The sequence below is a fragment of the Sitophilus oryzae genome, unplaced genomic scaffold (genome assembly GCF_002938485.1).
Source record: "Sitophilus oryzae breed Bouriz unplaced genomic scaffold, Soryzae_2.0 scaffold_179_pilon_pilon, whole genome shotgun sequence".
NCBI lineage: Eukaryota > Metazoa > Arthropoda > Insecta > Coleoptera > Curculionidae > Sitophilus > Sitophilus oryzae.
Window position 1 is genome coordinate 10186615 of NW_022146501.1, and position 19689 is coordinate 10206303.

At 31.5% G+C, this 19689-nt stretch overlaps 1 protein-coding gene across 1 annotated transcript in view; it reads left to right on the forward strand.

Annotated features, from left to right (window-relative positions):
* The window catches only part of LOC115882775 (disintegrin and metalloproteinase domain-containing protein 10-like), a gene marked incomplete in the record, with an annotated part of 294844 nt that overhangs the window by 20628 nt on the left and 254527 nt on the right, over positions 1-19689 (forward strand). The window contains 2 exon segments of the mRNA XM_030901016.1: positions 7189-7330; positions 17260-17381. Coding sequence (XP_030756876.1) covers positions 7189-7330; positions 17260-17381 — 264 coding nt within the window.

The following is a 19689-nucleotide window of genomic DNA, read 5'->3' on the forward strand; positions in this document are numbered from 1 at the left end:
CCAAGGGGGTGACACCACCCCTCAAATATTACAATATTTTTTATTTAAAAAACGGTCAAGTTTCCGAAAAAACGCTTAAACACGGATATTTTATTTTGTTTTTTTACATATTTTAGGATTTTTTAAAAATGTATACAGGGTGTTTCGAAAAATCTGGTCATAGATTAATTACGATCCTGCTTAAAGCGCTTGACGTAAAAAGCTGATTTTTGGAAAACGGATTGACTTTAGGGTGTAGAGGTTCGATAAGAATGGATTTTTTGAAACTCGAATTCTAAGGTGGTGAAACCACCCCTCAAATATTAGAATATTTTTTATTTAAAAACCGGTGAGTTTTTCGGAAAAACTCTTAAATACGTATAAATTATATTTTGTTGTTTCACATATTTTAAGATTTTTTAAAAATTTATACAGGGTGTTTCATAAAATATGATCATTGAGTAATCACGATTCTGCTTAAACTGCTTGACGTTTAAAGCTGATTTTTGACAAACGGATTGACTGTGGGGTGTAGAGGTTCAATAAGAAGGAGTTTCCCGAATCTCAAATTCCAAGAGGGTGAAAACGCCCCTCAGATATTACAATATGTGTTATTTAAAAAACGGTTAGTCTTTCGGGAAAACGCTTGGACACGCATAATTTATTTTGTTTTTTTTTACATATTTTGAATTTTTTTAAAACTCATACAGGGTGTTTCAAAATGTTGGGTAATTGATTAACCATGATTCTGCTTAAACTGCTTGACGTAAAAAGTTTTTTTTGTAAAATTGATTTTTCGGAAGTCAAATTCCAACGAGATGAAACTACCCCTCAAATATTACCAAGTTATGTAATAATATCGCCATATTGTTTTTTTCTCATGCTGACATAAATGTGAGAAATTTTACTTGTGTCTATCCCTAGCAGGCAACTATTAAGCCCGACCAATCACGTTAGAGTTTTTGATAAATACAAATGAATTAACACCCTTCAAATAATCACGCTAAGCAACCTGATTGGTCAAGCTTAATAGTTGACTGCTAGGGCTAGACACTTCTAGAAATTTTTATCCAGTTTGTATGTTAATGGAAATGCTTGCTTTGCTTTATCATCACCATTACAAATGATTAATTCGACGCGAACGAAGTCGCGAGTACACGCTAGTTTCATAATAAAATTTAAAGGCGTATAGTGTTAATAACAAGAATATATTAATTCAAATGCGAAACCTTAATATCTTGATACATGAAAAAATAGACTTATACCACTTTCATAAATAACAGCTCAATTTTTACCTTTCATTTCAATTAATTTTAGGATAATTTAAAATCCCATTTATTAGTTTATCGTTAAATTATCAAAAAAAAAAATAAAAGAAATCATAAATAAACGAAAGCGATTCGCATTTTCAAATAAAAAGAAACAGAATAACTTTAGCCAGAGTTTCGACTTAAGCCAGGCACGTCGTCATCAGACCTAAATCGCGGTCTGTAATTCTAAACTGGGAAATCCCCGCGGAGTGCTAAATTTGTTTTATCTGGCAAATAGGAATAAAGCCTCCTCCCCCTCATCCGGGAATCCCTCTTTTGCGTTTAGCATCATCCCCCCAGAGAAATAAGCGAACATAGAGAAATTATTTGTTTTGTTTGATATAACCATCACGTTTTTGCTTACTACGTCTTGCAATGTTATCGTATCTCACAGGAGCATCAGTCGAATTAAAAGTTATAAATTACATAGGCGAAATTTAACGAGAAAAGTTTTAATTTAACGGGCAAGAATATAATTACAATATTTTGTTATTTATATTACAGCATATATGTAATGTTAACAATACTGACCCTTTAAAATTTTGAAAATATCATATTATCTACCTTCCTACTTTTCTCTTCCATTTTAATCTATGATCTCGTCTGTGTCATTGTTCTTCTCTTAGACATAATTTAAAATTCCGTTACAATACGGAAATAGATTGAAGTTTTGTGATTACAATGATATATAATTTATATGGTTTTGAAACAAATTGCTCGCTATTATATGGCAAATGCTGAAGCTCTGCAAATCTTAATCAACCCTTAATCCAAGCACGTGTGTTTCGAATTTTGGATGTGGTTTAACACGACAGGATCGGGCTAAGCCTACCCAAGTACGGTAGATAGTTAGTTACATTGCAGATTCAAAAATGAGGAGAAAATAATTTAGGAAGCGTTTTAACAAAAAAACAAGATGAGTAAAATCTGAACAAGAGCAAGATTGCATATACCAGGTACCTTGTGAATGCTGTGAGTCGTATATTGGAGGGATAAAATGTCCTCTAAATATTCGACTGAACGAGCATAGAAACACAAGTGAAGAGGTCAAATAATGAAGTCAGGTATTGTAGAACATGTGTGGTTCCAGCACCACAACATAAAGTGGTCAGAAGCCTAGATTATCCACAACGAACTTCATTGTATCAAGCATAAATTTAAATCTGTTTTTATATCCAACAATAATATCTTTAACAATGCAAGTATGGACATTTCACCAATATGGCGACCACTTATAAAACAAATGCTGTTGTCCTCAGTGGACAACCTCATTCTCGACCACACTCAAATTCTTATACCTCTCTGGCTTAGTACTCTAGGATTTACATAAGATACTAGGATTAAACGTTGTGCAAAATTTCAAAATTAAAAACAATATAGGTTCATTCAGAACCACGCAATTAGTGGAATAAATTAATGGTTTTAATTACACTTTCGTTTACGATCATTCACAATATTTAAAAAAAAACACAATGGGCTCTTTCACTATATTTTGGAATTAGCATAATTGAATAAAGCAATTAATTCTAGAATTTTCTGTTATCTCACTTTCGAAAAATTTGAAGTCGTTCTTAAGAAAATAAATAAAAACAAAAAGCCAAGAATAAAAATCCGCACTTTATTTTTAATACGTCACACCTGACATGTTGCAAAGCGGCGACACGGCCGCGGCCGGGCCACCATGCTGACCCACCACCACCTCCACACAAGGCCATTCAACCTTTTCCAAAATGGCGGAGATAGAAGTGCTTTATTTGGCGCGTATTTTAAAACCTGTTTTATTTCCAAATAGACATTCTTCACACAAATGTCGGGTTAGATTACGTAATATTTCACTAATTTTTTAATATACAGGGAGTCTAAAGTTCTCTACATATGGAATGTAGAGAACTTTAAGTGTAAGCAGTAGCCATAACTGCATCCTCACTAGGGTAACAGAGACTTTGGCCTTTGGCCTTTTCGAGGCATATTTAATGCACTTCTTACCCGAGAACTACTAGTAGGAGTGAAATTATCTCTTTTAATAGCTGTCAACCATTTTTTACGAAGCTCGTCATTTTGGGGAATATAAAAGCAGAAACCTTGAGACCCCCTCTATAACTCCCGTAACAATTTGGAACAGAGCATGTAAAAGGCGTGTTACAATAAAATGTTAAAAAAAACCTTTAATACCTATCTTTAGATTATTGTAAGTAACCATTATAAAGTACTATGCAGACTGGCGTCGAAGGCTTTTTACTCATTTAGGTGTAATATCTTGATAAATACTTCTAGTTCTTACCTTAAAATAATTAATATTAGAGGAGTACGACAAGCACAAAAGGTTGTGAATTTCCCTATGTGGAATGTCTGCTTTGGATTTTTATTACACTGTTATTTATCACAATTTTCTGATCACACCATGCACTGAACACTAAGAACTAAACAAACGTGTTGCAGATGCACAACAAACTAGAGATAATTAATTGTTTCTGGTATGCAATCGGAACGAGAAACCACTACCGGCTTTTTAAAGGTAAACAATTTAATAATGCGCTGCCTTCGCCGCCATATTTGCCATGCCCATATCATGTTAATTGGCCTTGAGTTGAGGTGGTGCTGGTCAAATCAAATCGCAATGTTGCCAGTTGTTGGCTGGCGCACGAGCACGGTTCTGCAATGTGATTGGGCGTATTTTTCATACGTCATCAATTGGCACTTTAAAATTATTTCAAATTAAAGCAATTTTGAGGGCCTATAAAAAAATGATTCAATGTCATGGAACTATTTTTTTTTGGATAAATATACTGAAAATAATTTTCTATTTCAGATTTTGTCCTTGAATTGGGTATTTTATTTTTTGTGAAAGAGCCCATTGAAATTAATAGAATAATCTAGCAAGAGCTTGCGGCAGTCAGTTGTATCCATGGAGAAAGCTTATTATTTAGCTTATAAAACAATCAACTTTTGGTTTTTAACCACAATTTAATAATAATAATAATAATAAATGTCTTTATTCCCAAATGAAAATAGAAATATTACAAAAAAAATATTACAACATAAAAAAAACCACACTGATAAAAAAAATAAATGCTGTAACCAAAAAAAATACAAACAACAGAGGCAGTCACTTCTAAATGAGAAGGAGCGAAATTCAGAGTCTAACTGAGCTCTGCTCTTCCATTTAACTCCTTGATGACATTAAAAAGAAAACAAAAAAAGTATATTCATAATTGAAACGCGATTAAATTAACAAAAAAAAAATTACTGTAGATCAAAAAGCCATTGACGGGCACAAAACCTAAAACGGTTTAAATTTTCAGTAGCTTTTACATAAGCTGGCAATTCGCTCTATACAATTTGGAAATTGTATAGGAAAAAGATGCCTCATACAAAGATGTCTTGTGGAGGGGAATAGTTAGGTTATCCTTCTTGCGTAAATTAATATTATGAGCCTCTTCTCTAAATTGAATTTTTTCAAAAAGGTACTTTGGCTGTTTAAGAGACTGACAATACAGATTATGTAGGTCAAAATTAATACTGCTCAAGGCTTGGTTGAAATTGTCTCTGGAAAATGAAGCATACATCTGTGTGTCATCCGCATATGCATGAGTTTGCGAGTATCGAACAACATCTGCAATGCGAGATGTATAGATAGAAAACATTAGTGGGCTAAGGATAGAACCCTGAGGTACACCACGATTCAGTTCGATACACCCAGATATATCTGCACCCATCCTCACCATTTGCTTTCGATCAGTAAAATAGCTAGCAATCAATTTCAACGCATCACTCGAAAAGCCATAATAACGAAAAACAGACATCAATACATCATAATTTAAGCAATCAAAAGCCTTACTGTAGTCTAGCAAAACAAGAACTGTAACATCTCCCTTATCCAATGCCGTCAGAATATCATCAGATACTTTCAATCAGGCAGTATAATTGAAATTTCTCTTGACGGAAGATAATCAAAGGCTAAAATGACATTTCTCGCAAATTTTGAAGTATAATTAGTGGAAAAGTTAAAAGTTTGATAACTTTTTCTACGAATTGAAAATGTCTACCACTAATTTTGACGGTCTGAATGCTTACATTGAAATTACAAACTTCTACGCTAATTGAAACCACTAATTGCGAAGTTCTGAATGAAGCTTTTTAATACAAAAAGATGTTAATTTATTATTGTCTATCACTTTCAAACAAAAATATGTTATTTACCAAAAAAACTGATGAATATCATTAGCTTTGAAATAAAAAGTATCACGCTTAGTTTAGAATCCTCCGTGACACGGTCCCCATGTCTCAGTTTTGCTGCTAAGGCTAATCTGGGCGGGACCTACATAGTTTACGCGAAATCCAAACCGCAGTCCTCGGCCATATCATGGTCAATGGCCTACCGACTTGGTGAGTGTCTAAATCGACTCTTACTCACGCAATATTCAATCGCATCGGGCTTCGAACCGGAGTGAATGAGCAGTGTGTGTCAATAGATTTTACAGTCTTGTCATGAATGGCACACTTTATTTAGTATGCACATGTAATTCATAGTGATGTTGGTAGCGAATATTTCCATTCGAATTTTGCAGGAAATTTCAGAAATTTCCGAAATATTCGGCCCCAAAATCGCGAATATTCGCAAAAATCCGAATTTTGCAAGAAATTTCTTTTCAGAATTCAAGACATTGAGCAAAAATTTAACGAAAGTGTATCAAGTATGCCTATTCTTAAATCATAAGAAAAAGAATGCTTACAGTGCTCCGCCTTACAAAATAGAAAACGTATGGCTCTTAAAATAATGCATTTTGCCGCGAATCTCTTGGCCCCCTCTGTTTCCTGGGAGAGCACTTTAACAATGAAGAACACATAGCCGCTATGGAATTTATCAACAATATCACCAACAAACATCCTCAGTTTGTCAATAATAAAGAAGCCATTTTTACAGATGTAACAAATTATTGCGCCAAATCGGGTTTATGGGCTCTCGACTACGTTTGGATGTCAGTTAAAAATGTAGACTGTCTAAGTTGGTGGCAAGCAATATGTAAAAATACTCAGTTGAAATATTTAGCTGTTGCTCTGCTGTCTTTACCAACGTCATCTGCAGCCACTGAGAGAAGTTTCAGTACTTACAGTTTTATCCATACTAAAAAAGGAATCGCTTAACTGCACAAAGAGCCGGCAAAATAATGTATGTAGCTCATAACAATAAATTATTACCTACTACAAAAACAAAAAGTGGATATGGAACATGATATGCAACAACATGAAACTCCTCCAGAACCACTAGACTAGAACACGTAGAGGTAGAGGTCCATCCTTCAGAATCAGAACCAGATGATACATCGAATATACCTGATTTGGAAATAAAAACTGACGAAGACAGTACTACTACTACTACTACTACTATAATACCCTATGAAGATGGGACCAGCTCGGCGCCTGAAAGTATTCCGGAATAGAATAATTCAGTTATTTATGTTTTACGTTTTTTAAATTTATATTTCGTGCTTTTTTGTTTTTTTTTAAGTTCATAGTCATAGTTCATGGTTTATGTACAAATTACAAATGTTACCAAATAATTTTTGTTATATGTTATGTTTATGACTTTTAGGAGTTATGTATTGTTTATTAAAAATATAACAACTAATATTATGTTTATTGTTTTTTTTCACTTACATGTTGGTATCAAATGTCTATCTAATTTATTCATTGTATCAACAAAAAATATGTAAAATTGTAATTGTCCTAAAATTTCATAAATTTCCGAATGTTTCCGAAAGTTTCGGAAATTTCCTGCAACAATCAAAAGTTTCCGAAATATTAACATCACTAGTAATTCATACGTTTGACGTTTTTTTAATAGTATTTTGACACATTTATAATTGAAACATTTACTATTTTTTTATCTCTTTTTCAGATTATGATTTGAACTCGTGGATCAAACACTACGACATAGCCAGCTATGATCCTAGTTTATTGGTTCATCAGCATAAGAGGGTGCGAAGATCGCTGGATAGATCGTTGGACCCTGTACGGTTGCAGGTGAAAGGACATGACAGGTAGGTTAGACTGGACCAGTGTTGCCAACTTTCTAAAATAAAATTTCCCACGAAGAGGGCCAAAATTTTCCGTTTTTCTAAAAATTCCCACGAGTTCTCAAATCCGTTGGAATCCAAAGAAGATTTTAGATAAAAAATTACACTTACTAAATACACTTTTAATTTTTTTTCGCTCAAAAATACTAATAGGCGTGTTTCTGCAATCGAAGTATACCATCCCCATACCATTCCTAGAAATATTTGCACTATTTTAAAATTTATCATGTATTCTAAAGGAGGGGGCACAAGAATAATATCTGATGCCAATCGAAAATGTGTATTTAATTACGGTTATGCTAGTTTGAATTTATTCACTTGCTGAGAAATGCGTATACGATATCTATTTTTTTACGGATAATACTCGGAATAATAAATGAATTTAGAGTTTTCCACGAATATGGCGTTTTGGGTTAAAATTTCCCTTTTCCCTCTGGATCCCGAAATTTTGGACTGGATTGTAGTAAAAATTATGTAAACTGGACACTCTGTACCTAAAATCGCATCACAATCCATCGCTTTGTGTTGTATTTCTTCAAAAATAACAACTGTTATTGCTAACAGTTCTAAAATAACAAATATTACTTAAATGTATACAGATAACACTTTTGTTTATCGTTTCTGGATGTTCTTGTCAGTAGAAATCAGGGTTGGAAAAAATCATGATTTTTAAAAAAAAAATCAAAAAAATCAGATTTATTTGATTCAAATCAGATTTTTTTTATTTTAATTCAAAACAATATTTAAATCGGATTTTCAAATGACTAGGACTTATTTCCAATTAAAGTCCTATCCTAAATGGCTAAATTTTTATAACTCTGCCCGTTATCGATAACATTAATAATTCAAAAGTATTAATTTTTGTCATTTTAACGCCTAAGTATAAAAGTAAAGCACTGTTACGCCTAAGCACAAAAGTACAAAAATATATTATTAAACTGATATTAAGTGTCAAATTCAACGAGTGTACAAATTGTTGCTCGATTACTGTTTATATTATTTGGAATGTTTGAAATTGATTAAAAATGATTTGTAATGTTTTAAAAAAATAGTATGTATGTTCTATTAGGAGTAAAATTGTACTTTTTGTGCTTCTTTGTAACGTCGGAATAGCTTTACAATGGTCCTTCAAAGGTACAGTATCATCAAAAAAGTATAAGTTTTACTCCTAATAAAACAATACATTATTGTTCGGACTTACTCTTAAGTCGAGACTGAAATTAGTATTAGTCAAAGTGTAAAATACTTACTGCAGATCAAAATGTCGGTAAAAATTTGGAAAAATACAACCATTTCAAAAAAATATATAAAACAACATATTTCCTGACAACGATTATTATTATAGATTCTGGGGAATGAAGATATAGTCTCTATATTAGAAGAATCTAGTTCTACACTAGACTGCGAATGATATGTATTCGAACAGCGAATTTTTGTCACTTATACATAAATTTTAAAATAAATCCCTGCGTTTAGCGGTCTAATGGATTCACACGAAATTACTTCAAAAATCGGTCCAACATTTAAATTGATGAATAGATATTTTTATATAGTTTTATAACATTTGTAATCGTAAATGTTCGATTTATTATCTGTTATATCTTTTATAGAAATATTTTTTATAGTTTTCTAGGACACATTTTTATAACTTTTACAGTTATTTTTTGTTTTATAATAAAGTTTTAATCACATTTTTTTTTTATTTAAATCAATGATTAAAATTAAAAAAATCACTTGATTTAAATCATGATTTAAATCATTTGATTTAAATCATGCCAACCCTACACACAGATTCAAACATTTTATATCGCCTTGTTTTAATGTTACTGATTTGTTTGAGGAAAGCAATTTTTGTATGTCAATGTTTGTAGTAAAAAAAATTATTCTCCAAGAATATCCGATATAATTTTTTCGGTGTGATCATTTTTGGAATTTCAGGATTATTTATTGATCAGGTGAAGGTTTTTACTGTAACATAATAGAAATAGATATTAATAAAGGGTTGTTTAGTTCTATTTTGACATTATTACAATTCCCCTTGGGTAATATAATGTAGCGAAACTGGTCGCTGGCGCGTCATAAACTCGATCCGCTCGAGATTTCTAATAATAAATTTATTGTTACATTAGGCGGTAAATCGCGTCGGATATATGGACCCGTTGGGGCGGAAGCTCTCAAGCTAAATCATTCGGAAACGCTGCGACCAATCAGTTTCTCTTGAACTGAACTCTTTACCAGAACATTTTTTGAAAAAAAAATATTTAAAGTATTTTTCGAAAAAACATTTTTCTGATTTTTATATACCTCCTATAAAAACAGTGGGAGGTAATCTTTACTTAAACATAACAACAATAATTTCGATATATCTCCGGGAAAAAATATTAACAGGAAGAAAGATACAATAAAATTACGTTAGTAGAAAATCCCCGTCCATTTTTTATTTGGTGGAAAAAGAATACATATTTTCCATTAGGACATTGTGATTCTAAGATTGAAGGAAAAGTATTCTTTCCAATGGAGTATCCGTGGCACGTAAGAATTTGATCGTTCTAATGGCAAATACCAACGAAAACAGAGATTTAGAATTTTCGGTAAGTAAGTATACAGAGAACGTAATTTTGAAAGTCTTGTGTCTATTTTATTTTCTGTAATTTTTAGATTTTTTTTAATACAATTTAGTCAGCCACTACAACAACTCTAAACAACTCTATGCTAAAATTCTAATTTAAATTTATTTTGAGGATATAAATGTTACTTATAGCAATTATGTTGTAAGCAGAGTTTACACTGTGTCACTTTGGATGTACAACCAAAATGAATCACTCAGATTGAATTCATCCAAATTGAACATCCTGGTTTACATATTTTCATCCAGTTCGCAGCAGTTCACTGTTTCATCTTCCGGAGGCTGCCACCTCTCCCAGTGTTTTCTATATCGAGGTTGGCCGCACGGGTCGGCGTCGGCTGTTTATATTTGTCACTTGCTGTTCAATCTTGACGAATCAACGGTTCGTTCAACAAAAGTAGGAAGACCGTCAACTTATTTCATCGTTCAATTTTCGGTAGGTTGACCATGATTTGGCCGAGGACCAGAGTTCGCATTCCGCATAAACATAGTAATCCCCGTCCAGATTAGTCTTCTCAGTAAAAAGGAGACGCTAACTTCCAATACTTTAGTTACTTTACCCTGTGTGTTTGTCTTTGTCTTACTCTACCTATCTCTTACTCTAAAATTACTAACTTATTGGTCTGTACAACTGTCCACGGCCGAAATAATTGAAATTTTCTTAGGGAATTCCCGCGTGTTGCTCTGCCAGATTGACTCTGTCGATAAGAGAAATAATGGAAAACGTCTCATGCTCGTCCGTTTCTTCCATTTCTCAATGAAACCGTACAGTAGCATGGAAGGACTGAAAAGATAATGGAAAAAATCGTCGGACTACCTAGAAAAAAATGTTATCTCTAACCGATTCAGAATAGCGTTTCATTGAAAAAAAAATGAAACCTTCGTTATTCTTTTTTATATGGATGTTCGTATACTGTTATTTGTTTGGTAAGATTTTTTTTTAATTCTATAACCACAGTTGTGTTTTTTTTTGGTATTTATGGTAGTATAACCTAAACAAGTTCGTTCAACAAAGTGAAGAGGTAAAATTTTGACCAACTATACCGGCTGCGTCTCAGAAATGGTTCACCCATATAACTTTTTTATTTTTTTCAGTTAAAAAAACGAGATTTGGTATGTTAGTATATGACATAAATTAAGATTGATTGATGTATTCAGTTGTTTTTGATCACTTTCTGTTTCACCGGAAATTACTACAACTTTTGATTTTTAAATGAAACCTTCGGTATTTTTCTACTTTATTCCATAGAAAATGAGAAAATGACATCCTGAATAGAATGACATATCATATGTCAACTTTTGACATTTTCGCTAAAAAAATCGTATTTTAAATTCCAATATAGTGCCATGGCTGTGTTAAAAATACTAATTTTTAATCAAGGAGCCTTGGAATAATTGATTTGATCGTCTAATGTTTTTCGTACCTTGTCCTGGCCGGTTAAAAGATGATCAAATCGTATTTTTAATCATATATCAATTTTTTCAAATGGAATGAGGGTGGCTCATTAGCATATTTGGAAAAAGCATTTTTTACGAAAAATTTGGTATCACACACTTGATATTTCGAGTTAAATTATCGTTATGATCCGTATGTTACAATTTCAAATAAAACATATGAGAAAATGTCAAAAGTTGACACATGATATGTCATTTTATCTAGAGTGTCATTTTCTATCGAATGAAATAAATAAAAATAATAAAAAATACTGAGGGTACCATTTAAAAATCCAAAGTTGTAGTCATTTCCGGTGAAACAGGAAGTAACCCAAAACAATTGAATACGTCAATAAATCCTAATTTATGTCATATAATAACATACCAAATCTCATTTTTTTTCTCTAAAAAAACATAAAAGGTATAGGGATGAGTCATTTTTGAGACGCATCCGGTATGTTAGAGGTTCTATAGATAAGTGTATCTATTACCTTACAGTCGAAGGTTCCTTTAACATTAGGATGATTTAATCTGAGTCAGTTCACAAAAAACTACGTTACGTAAGAGAATCCGAAGAATATTCATTATTCAATAAGAAACCGTTGTAGAAATCAGTTAATTCTATTAAAATACTTATATTTTCCTCTAAACAATATTATAATTTGAGAGTTACCTTACATCAGAAGTGGGATTTTTTGTCCGAGTTACAACACTCCAAAGATCCATCTCAACTTTTTTCTAAACCATAAGCTGTCCTTGCCACTTTTTATTTCGTATCTCGTGTCGTGTCATGGCCTTGAATTTTTACTTCCAGCGCGCTTAAAGAAGTTTCACTTTAAAAATCTTGCAAAACAAAACTAAATTTATTAATTTACACTAAAATTCATTAAATCTAGACCTGTGTCGAGACTATGTACATTCACAATGAATTAAATTTAAACAAGATTTTTAACTTCGTTTCTTTTTAGTCGTATTCTTTCTCCAAAACCTCTCGCATTTCTAGATTTAATAGTTTCGTTCATTCTTTTGGCAAAAAATCCGATTTACTGCTGTCTGATTCATTAAATCTGCAGGAACTCGGAACGCTGGCTGCCTCTGTTTCATATTTTATGCAGGGATCGATCGTCTACAGGAATCTTTCATTAACAAAACGCTTTGAAAATAAAGGAATAAATAACTAGACGAAGATATCACGTTTTTAAAGTATACAGGGTTGTTCACCACATACGACACAGAGTATTGTAGCTAAACGATTAGATTTTTACAAATTATTGTAAGTTTTGGATTCGTTGAAGGACTATTAGAGCTACAATTTAAAAATATTTTTACAAGATACAGAGTGTCCCAAATAAATAAAAATATTATAGTTGTGATTTTTAAATGGATGTATATGATTCTTTTTTTAGATGTTACGATTGAAATACACTACCCTGTATATGATTCTTTTTTTAGATGTTACGATTGAAATACAGGTAAGGTCTATCACACTTAAACCTTACCGTTTTTGAAATATTTTCAATTTTATGAAATTGCAGTAAAAATTTTAAGGCTTCATTTCTCCATGTTTTGAATACTAAATATTTACTGAAGTTTATTTATTGATCGTATTATATTCTGTTGCAATAATGGACAAAATACTACCCTATACAGAGTGTCTTAATTTATATTAAATAATTACTAGCTTTAAACGGCAATAACTTCTTTAATTTAAATGGTACAACCTGTATATTTTACGAGAATCAGATGCACAATTTAACTGTCTATCAAATTGTATTATACCATTTTTTACCTATCTCTTTAAGTTTTTGTAGAAAATGCATTTTCTTATAATTTAGATCTCACTTATCACTATACCCATGGAATATTGACATTTTAGATTATTTTTAAAGATGTAACAAATTTTAAAAGAGTACATATACTAATATTGTCTAATTACTAGATACTAATAAAAAAAACTGTTTAAATCATTTTTGTTAAAGAGGACTAATTAATATGATCCCAGTATTCAAACTACATTAATTAACTGTTTACGTTGATTAATAATAAATGCTTCAAATATAGTAAGTGTATTAGACAGTGTGGTAAAAAGTAACATCTTATAAATTTTATTTTGTGTTTTGACGAATGCTTATTTATAACAGAGACGTTCATTTTCATAACTTATTATTATATTGATTTATGATTCAAATCCACATTTATTTAGAATAATTGATTAATTAAAACAATTAAGTTAGTAATTAACTCTTTTTTGGTCGGAAATAATGGTGGTATATTTAATTGGCTTTTACAAAGATTTAAATAGTTTTCTTTTTGTAAACAAATGGGCATGCAATATTATTATTACTAATTACTACCTGTACATTTTGTACATATGTTACTTTAAAAAAATCTAAAATGTCAATATTCCATGGGTATAGTGATAAATGAGGTCTAGATTATAAGAAAATGCATTTTCTACGAAAACTTGAAGAGACAGGTAAAAAATGGTATAATTCAGTTTGATAGACAATTAAATTGTGTATCTGATTCACGAAAAATATACAGGGTGTTCTATTTAAATTAAACAAGTTATTGCCGTTTAAAGCTAGTAATTATTTAATATAAATTTTTGGACACTCTGTACCTTATACAGAGTTTTTAACAGGTAAGAGCGAAAGAATCAAGATCTGACAATGAAGTTTTTATCTACAAATTTTTTGATATGGGTGTTTATTATTTATATTGCACACTCCCAGTTATTTACTTAGATTTTTTTAAGTAATTACAATTCTCGGTATAATTAATTGCTGAGACACAAAAAAATAACGGCAAATTGCGGTAGACACAAAAAAATAACGGAAATTATTCGTACAATGAATTACATTTTAAAATTAGTATAATATACAAAACCAATGGATTAGTTCAGCTTTATAAAAAACCTACATTTCTAACTAGTGCATCAAACATAGACACTCATATTATACCATTTCCACCAATAATAATACTTTTTATTTCACAGTCAAATAACATGTTATCTGTACCGCCATATCTCTGGCTCTCTAACAAAACAATGACCTTTTTACTGGTAGTACTATGGTACGTATGGTAACGCAACGTACCATTTATCCACCGACAAAAAGTGAAGGTCTGTGTCGTCGTATTGTATTTAAATTACCATTCCGATGTTTAATATCTGGCATTTTAGATGCAAGCACCATGCTTTTTTAATTATATATTTTTTATTATACGTGATCTATGTATGTATGAGATGGACAATGGCGCAGTTCAGTGACATAACAAGAATGGATATTATTATGATTAATTCTGCCCATTAATAATTGATTACAACAATCATTATATATTACACCATGGCTCCAATCCAGATCTATAGTTTACTAAAATACCGTATCATTGAAAAAAAAACGGCGTCAAAGACGGCTGGGGAATGACAATCGATTATAATTTTGGCGAGGTCAATCTCTAAAGGTCGTTTACTAAAAATTGACGTAAAACATTAACACGCGTGTCAGTGATGACACGCATCCTCATAGTTTCTCCATTACTGGTCTTACTGGTCTAGATGTTTTACCAATATAAAATATCTCACATAAAATTATATTGCATAGTCTGTCCAACGACAAAATTTTTGACATTGATAGATGTGCCGTCATTTTAATTTCAAAGTAGTTTATTTTATTTTACAAAGAAATAAGTCGGTACAGTTGGAACGCATTAGCGATGGGCATTACGATTGTTTTTAGTGAATCGAATCACACGATTCGATTTCTCACATTGAATCGACTTCTACGATTCGTTCATTTGAACGAACACAATTATTGCACATTTGGTAGGACAATTATGTAAGGGTCCAGAAAAAGAAATATACAGTTTTTTCATTTGTTTTTCAAAACTTTATGACACTGACGTAATTGGATTGATTATTATTTTACCAATAATATTGAATTATCAATCCAATTTATATACTATTTATTAAGGATTTCTTAATACCAATTTAATATTTTTAGAGCCATATTTTAAAAAATTCCGATTTAATAATCATAATAAATAGTATATAATACCGCATGATGAAAAAAAAATGGCGTCCAGTTGGCTTGGAAATGAACATCGATGACATTGCCCATATAATTTTACATATAAAATGACAACGATCTTCATTTTATAACCATCGCTGACACCATTTTTTTTATCACATTCAGCAGAGGCCAACAATATTTATTTGGAGTGGCATAAAAGCACGATTTCGTCTTTTAGACATTTAATAGTCGGTAATATTATTTTAACAAAAATAATAACGTGAAAATTAAATACCTTACAGATACTCCCGTACTAAGCACAGGATAAATAAGTTTTTTTCTTGTTAAGAACTTTCTTATCCTTTGAATTTATTCACCCATGATGTTTGTTTAGGGCTTTTGTTCAACTCTAAATATTGGTGTCTGCATTTATTTCTATATTACCGTAGAAAGAGAGAGCGCCGTAGAAACGAACGATCGCATTGTGATTCGATTCAATTCTCACGATTCTTTTTTACGGGACATCGTTCAAATCTTATGGGTCCGTGCTGGCCACGATTCAATTGAATCAACCGTATTGCAAGCAATGAATCAATTCTCACGACTCTTTGAGCGCACGATCGCATTGTGATCCGATTCACGATTCTCACGATTCTTTTTTACGGCTTATTGTTCAAATGTGATCCGTGTTGGCCACGATTCAAGTTAACGAACCAAATTACAAGCAATGAATGGAATCCCACGATTCGTTTTTAATACTCGTTCAAATTAACGACTCGTTCAATCTTTGCCCTCCTCTAGAACACATAGCAGAAAATACAAAATATTTCATTAATAATAACACTTACTGAATTTTATATCTTAAAAGTTGGTTAACTAACTTTAATCTTAATTTTTTTAAACCAGTTTCTTTTGACATTATCTCTCTGTAGTACTAAAATTTATTATTTACCTATCGTGTGATGTTATTTTACAGATATTCCAGTTTTTGGTACCATATACGAGATGGTATACAAACTTTATTTGTAACTAATACAATTCTCTGGCAAACTGTGTCTCTGGGCACCGAATATTAACTGTAAACTATGGTGTAGGTCAACACTTAATTTTCCCTCCAGTTTTCCTACACTTAATTTTAAAAAAATACGAAAAACACGTAATAACACTGTCCAAAGTGCAAAATATTTATCATTTCTATTTTACATAATTTGACACAAAATTATAACCTATAATTTGGCAAGAGTTTGACAACTCTCAAAAATCTTAAGTCAAGTTCATACGCATCGGCGTCTGTTTGTCGTTCATCGTTCCGTCAAACCAATAATATTGAAATATAATCTGTCATTTTTGAAATAAACCAATAAAACTGGTTAAAAACAACAAGAGACTAAGTTATCAGATCCATAGTTAATTTAAAAAATATTAGATACTGAAATAAATGGATTGGTATGGACGGCATATGCTTTTTTTCTGTCATCGTCTGTCCAAATCTTACCTAAGAAAAAAAAAGAGTATAGGTTAAATTATTTCTTTGTTTAAAAAGTGAAGAACTTGGTTATTCACTGTGTACCGACTTTTAGACGTTACGTTAGCAGTTAAGGGTTAAAATAAGAGAGTTGGTATTATTCATTATTACGTGACACACTCTGTATAAATATTTTTTTATTATAACGTTTTATTGAATTTATTTTATTTGGCTAATATATAGGTACACTGTGTTTGCAAATTAAGAAGAAAAATGTGTTATTTACCTTTTACATACATACTTATATAATTAATTAGTACATTTTTGTGAATACAATGGTTGTGTTTTGTTTCAGGGTTTTTAAACTGTTGTTGACCCCGGATGAATCAGTTTTTGCCGATGATGTGGTGTTCGAGTCGACGGACAAAAGAAATTTCAAGTTTGACCATCGCATCACCTATACTGGAACTTTAGAGGGTAAGTAGATTACTGCAGTTTTTTTGTCGGTATTCAGAGTCCACTATTCACTGCCACTATATTTTTTCCAAACCAAACCAAACCAAAATCTTTTTTCCTTATTTTTTTCTCTGCATGCTTAAATTACGCAAGCTGCAGCCGCGAGAAGAACATCCCTTTTGCATACATATTGGAATGGACTAAACCAAAGACATTATAAAGATAGACCGAACATCTCATTCATAAATACTCGTTGGTAGTGTATCAAACATTCCAATGTGTCAAACAAGGACAGAAGAGACAGAGAAGTCTAAAATTTCCGACCCCGGCAACTAGGCGCATTTGGATTGTTCTAATGGCCAGTGGCGTATCGTTTTTTGGAACGAATTTAATTAGTAAAGTAAAAGTAAAGTAATTAGTAAAATTTTTACTCCGTATTAATAACTACATTAACACTTTTTCGTCAGATGAGTTTTGTTATAAGGTCTAATATAATAATACAATTAATATCCCACATATACTTATGTTGAAACGTTAGTAGTTTTCGAAAATCACCCAACGTCGATTTTCAATTTAAACTTTCAGTTACTTCTATATAAACTTTCAGTTACTTTTGAATATTTACAGGGTGACTCAGGCTTCCGAAACTGTTCTATATTAGGTTTGTGGTTGGTGACTTTTCTTTCAATTTTTTTTTCAGAATATGGAGGCATTTAGGCACATTTTAGACATTTTTGTAAACATAGGTAGGCCGGAACATATTTTCAAACCAAAGTTGTAGATTTGCCATTAAATTTCCATTCCAGAAATACCTAGGGTTGCCACTTGTCCTTTTTGGAATAGCTTGTCCTTTTGACTTTTTTTGACTTAAAAAGTCATTTTTATTTACGTATTTTCCCTGAGAAAATTACCTACAGCAAACAGAAATATTCTTTTCGCCCAAATTTAATTAGGAATGTTATAAAACTTAACTTATAAATATATTTTTCTTGTTTAGAATAGGCAACATTATTTAGAACTTCCCGTTTAATCTCAAATGATAGTTTAGGTTTTAGTTTTACCTTTTTTATCTTAAAAAACTTTTCAAAATTAGTACCTAATTAGTAACGATTTAGTTAGTTCGCAATCGATAGCTTCCTGTGAAGTACTGTGTAATAGTTGTTTAATCTTGTATTATTAATAACTTCGATATCAATCTAAATCAATATTTAATGAGAAAATTGTGTTTTTTTTAAATATAAGAAAAGATATGACTTTCGGTCTTCTTCTTGTATTATGATGGCTCTGATACGAAGCAATTGCCTTTTAGTCTCGCAATAGAAGGCATTTATCATTAAAAGTATAAAATCTGTGTGCTACAGTATGGGATTTCTGTCGCATAATAATGAATACCTATTACGTTTATTTACAAATCCATTACTTTTAAAGGTAGCTTCATCAGATAATCAAATTTTAGTTAAATGTCCTAATCTTCATGAACTGTATTAAGCATATGTATTGCGGTTTGAATCACCCTGTATGTTGACAAAAATATTTTGAAAATGTGCGTTACAATAGTCCCCATCTTATGTAAAAAATTGAAATAAAAATCACAAACCAAAAACGTAATAGGTAAAAAGCTTTTTTGGAGGCCTGGGTCACTCTCTATATAGGTATGTATAAAACTAGTAGCCTAAGAATTATCTACAGTTCGTCCCATTCTAAAAAAAGTTAAACACACCGTACAAATAACTCTAGGAAGATGTATTTGTACGGTGGTAAAACATTGTCTAAACAAGGCCGAAGGGGCAAATATAATAAAGCAATAAAATGTAAAAAAGGTCGGGTAAACATCTTTGTTTATTTATTGAGCAAAATTCCTTTAGAATATCGTATTAATGACCAAAATAGGATGCAATTTTAAGAAAAAAATGTCTGGCTTATAATAAAGTTTCAAATGTACCGTTTATATTCAAATTTGTTATGATCTACAACAGTTAGGTAGTAATTGAGACGAATTATAATTCAATTACCGGCTACTACGTTCTTGTTTTAATAGATCAAAATTCAACAAATATAATTAGAAATTATTTTAATTGTGAGAGGCTCCCTTGTGGGACGCCTATGTACGATTACGGCGCGGCGGAAACAATACCTACCTGTGAATAGACAAATTCGGGAAATTTGAGCTTATTTGTCCACACATTTGACACTGTCGTACCATATTGAAAATTCGCAGATTCAAAAGTACATTAAGCAAAAACAAGAACTACTGAAAAACACTGAAAAGTTCACTTCGGACTTGATTCCGACTTCAAACACACCGTAAGGTAAACGTATACGCTATAAC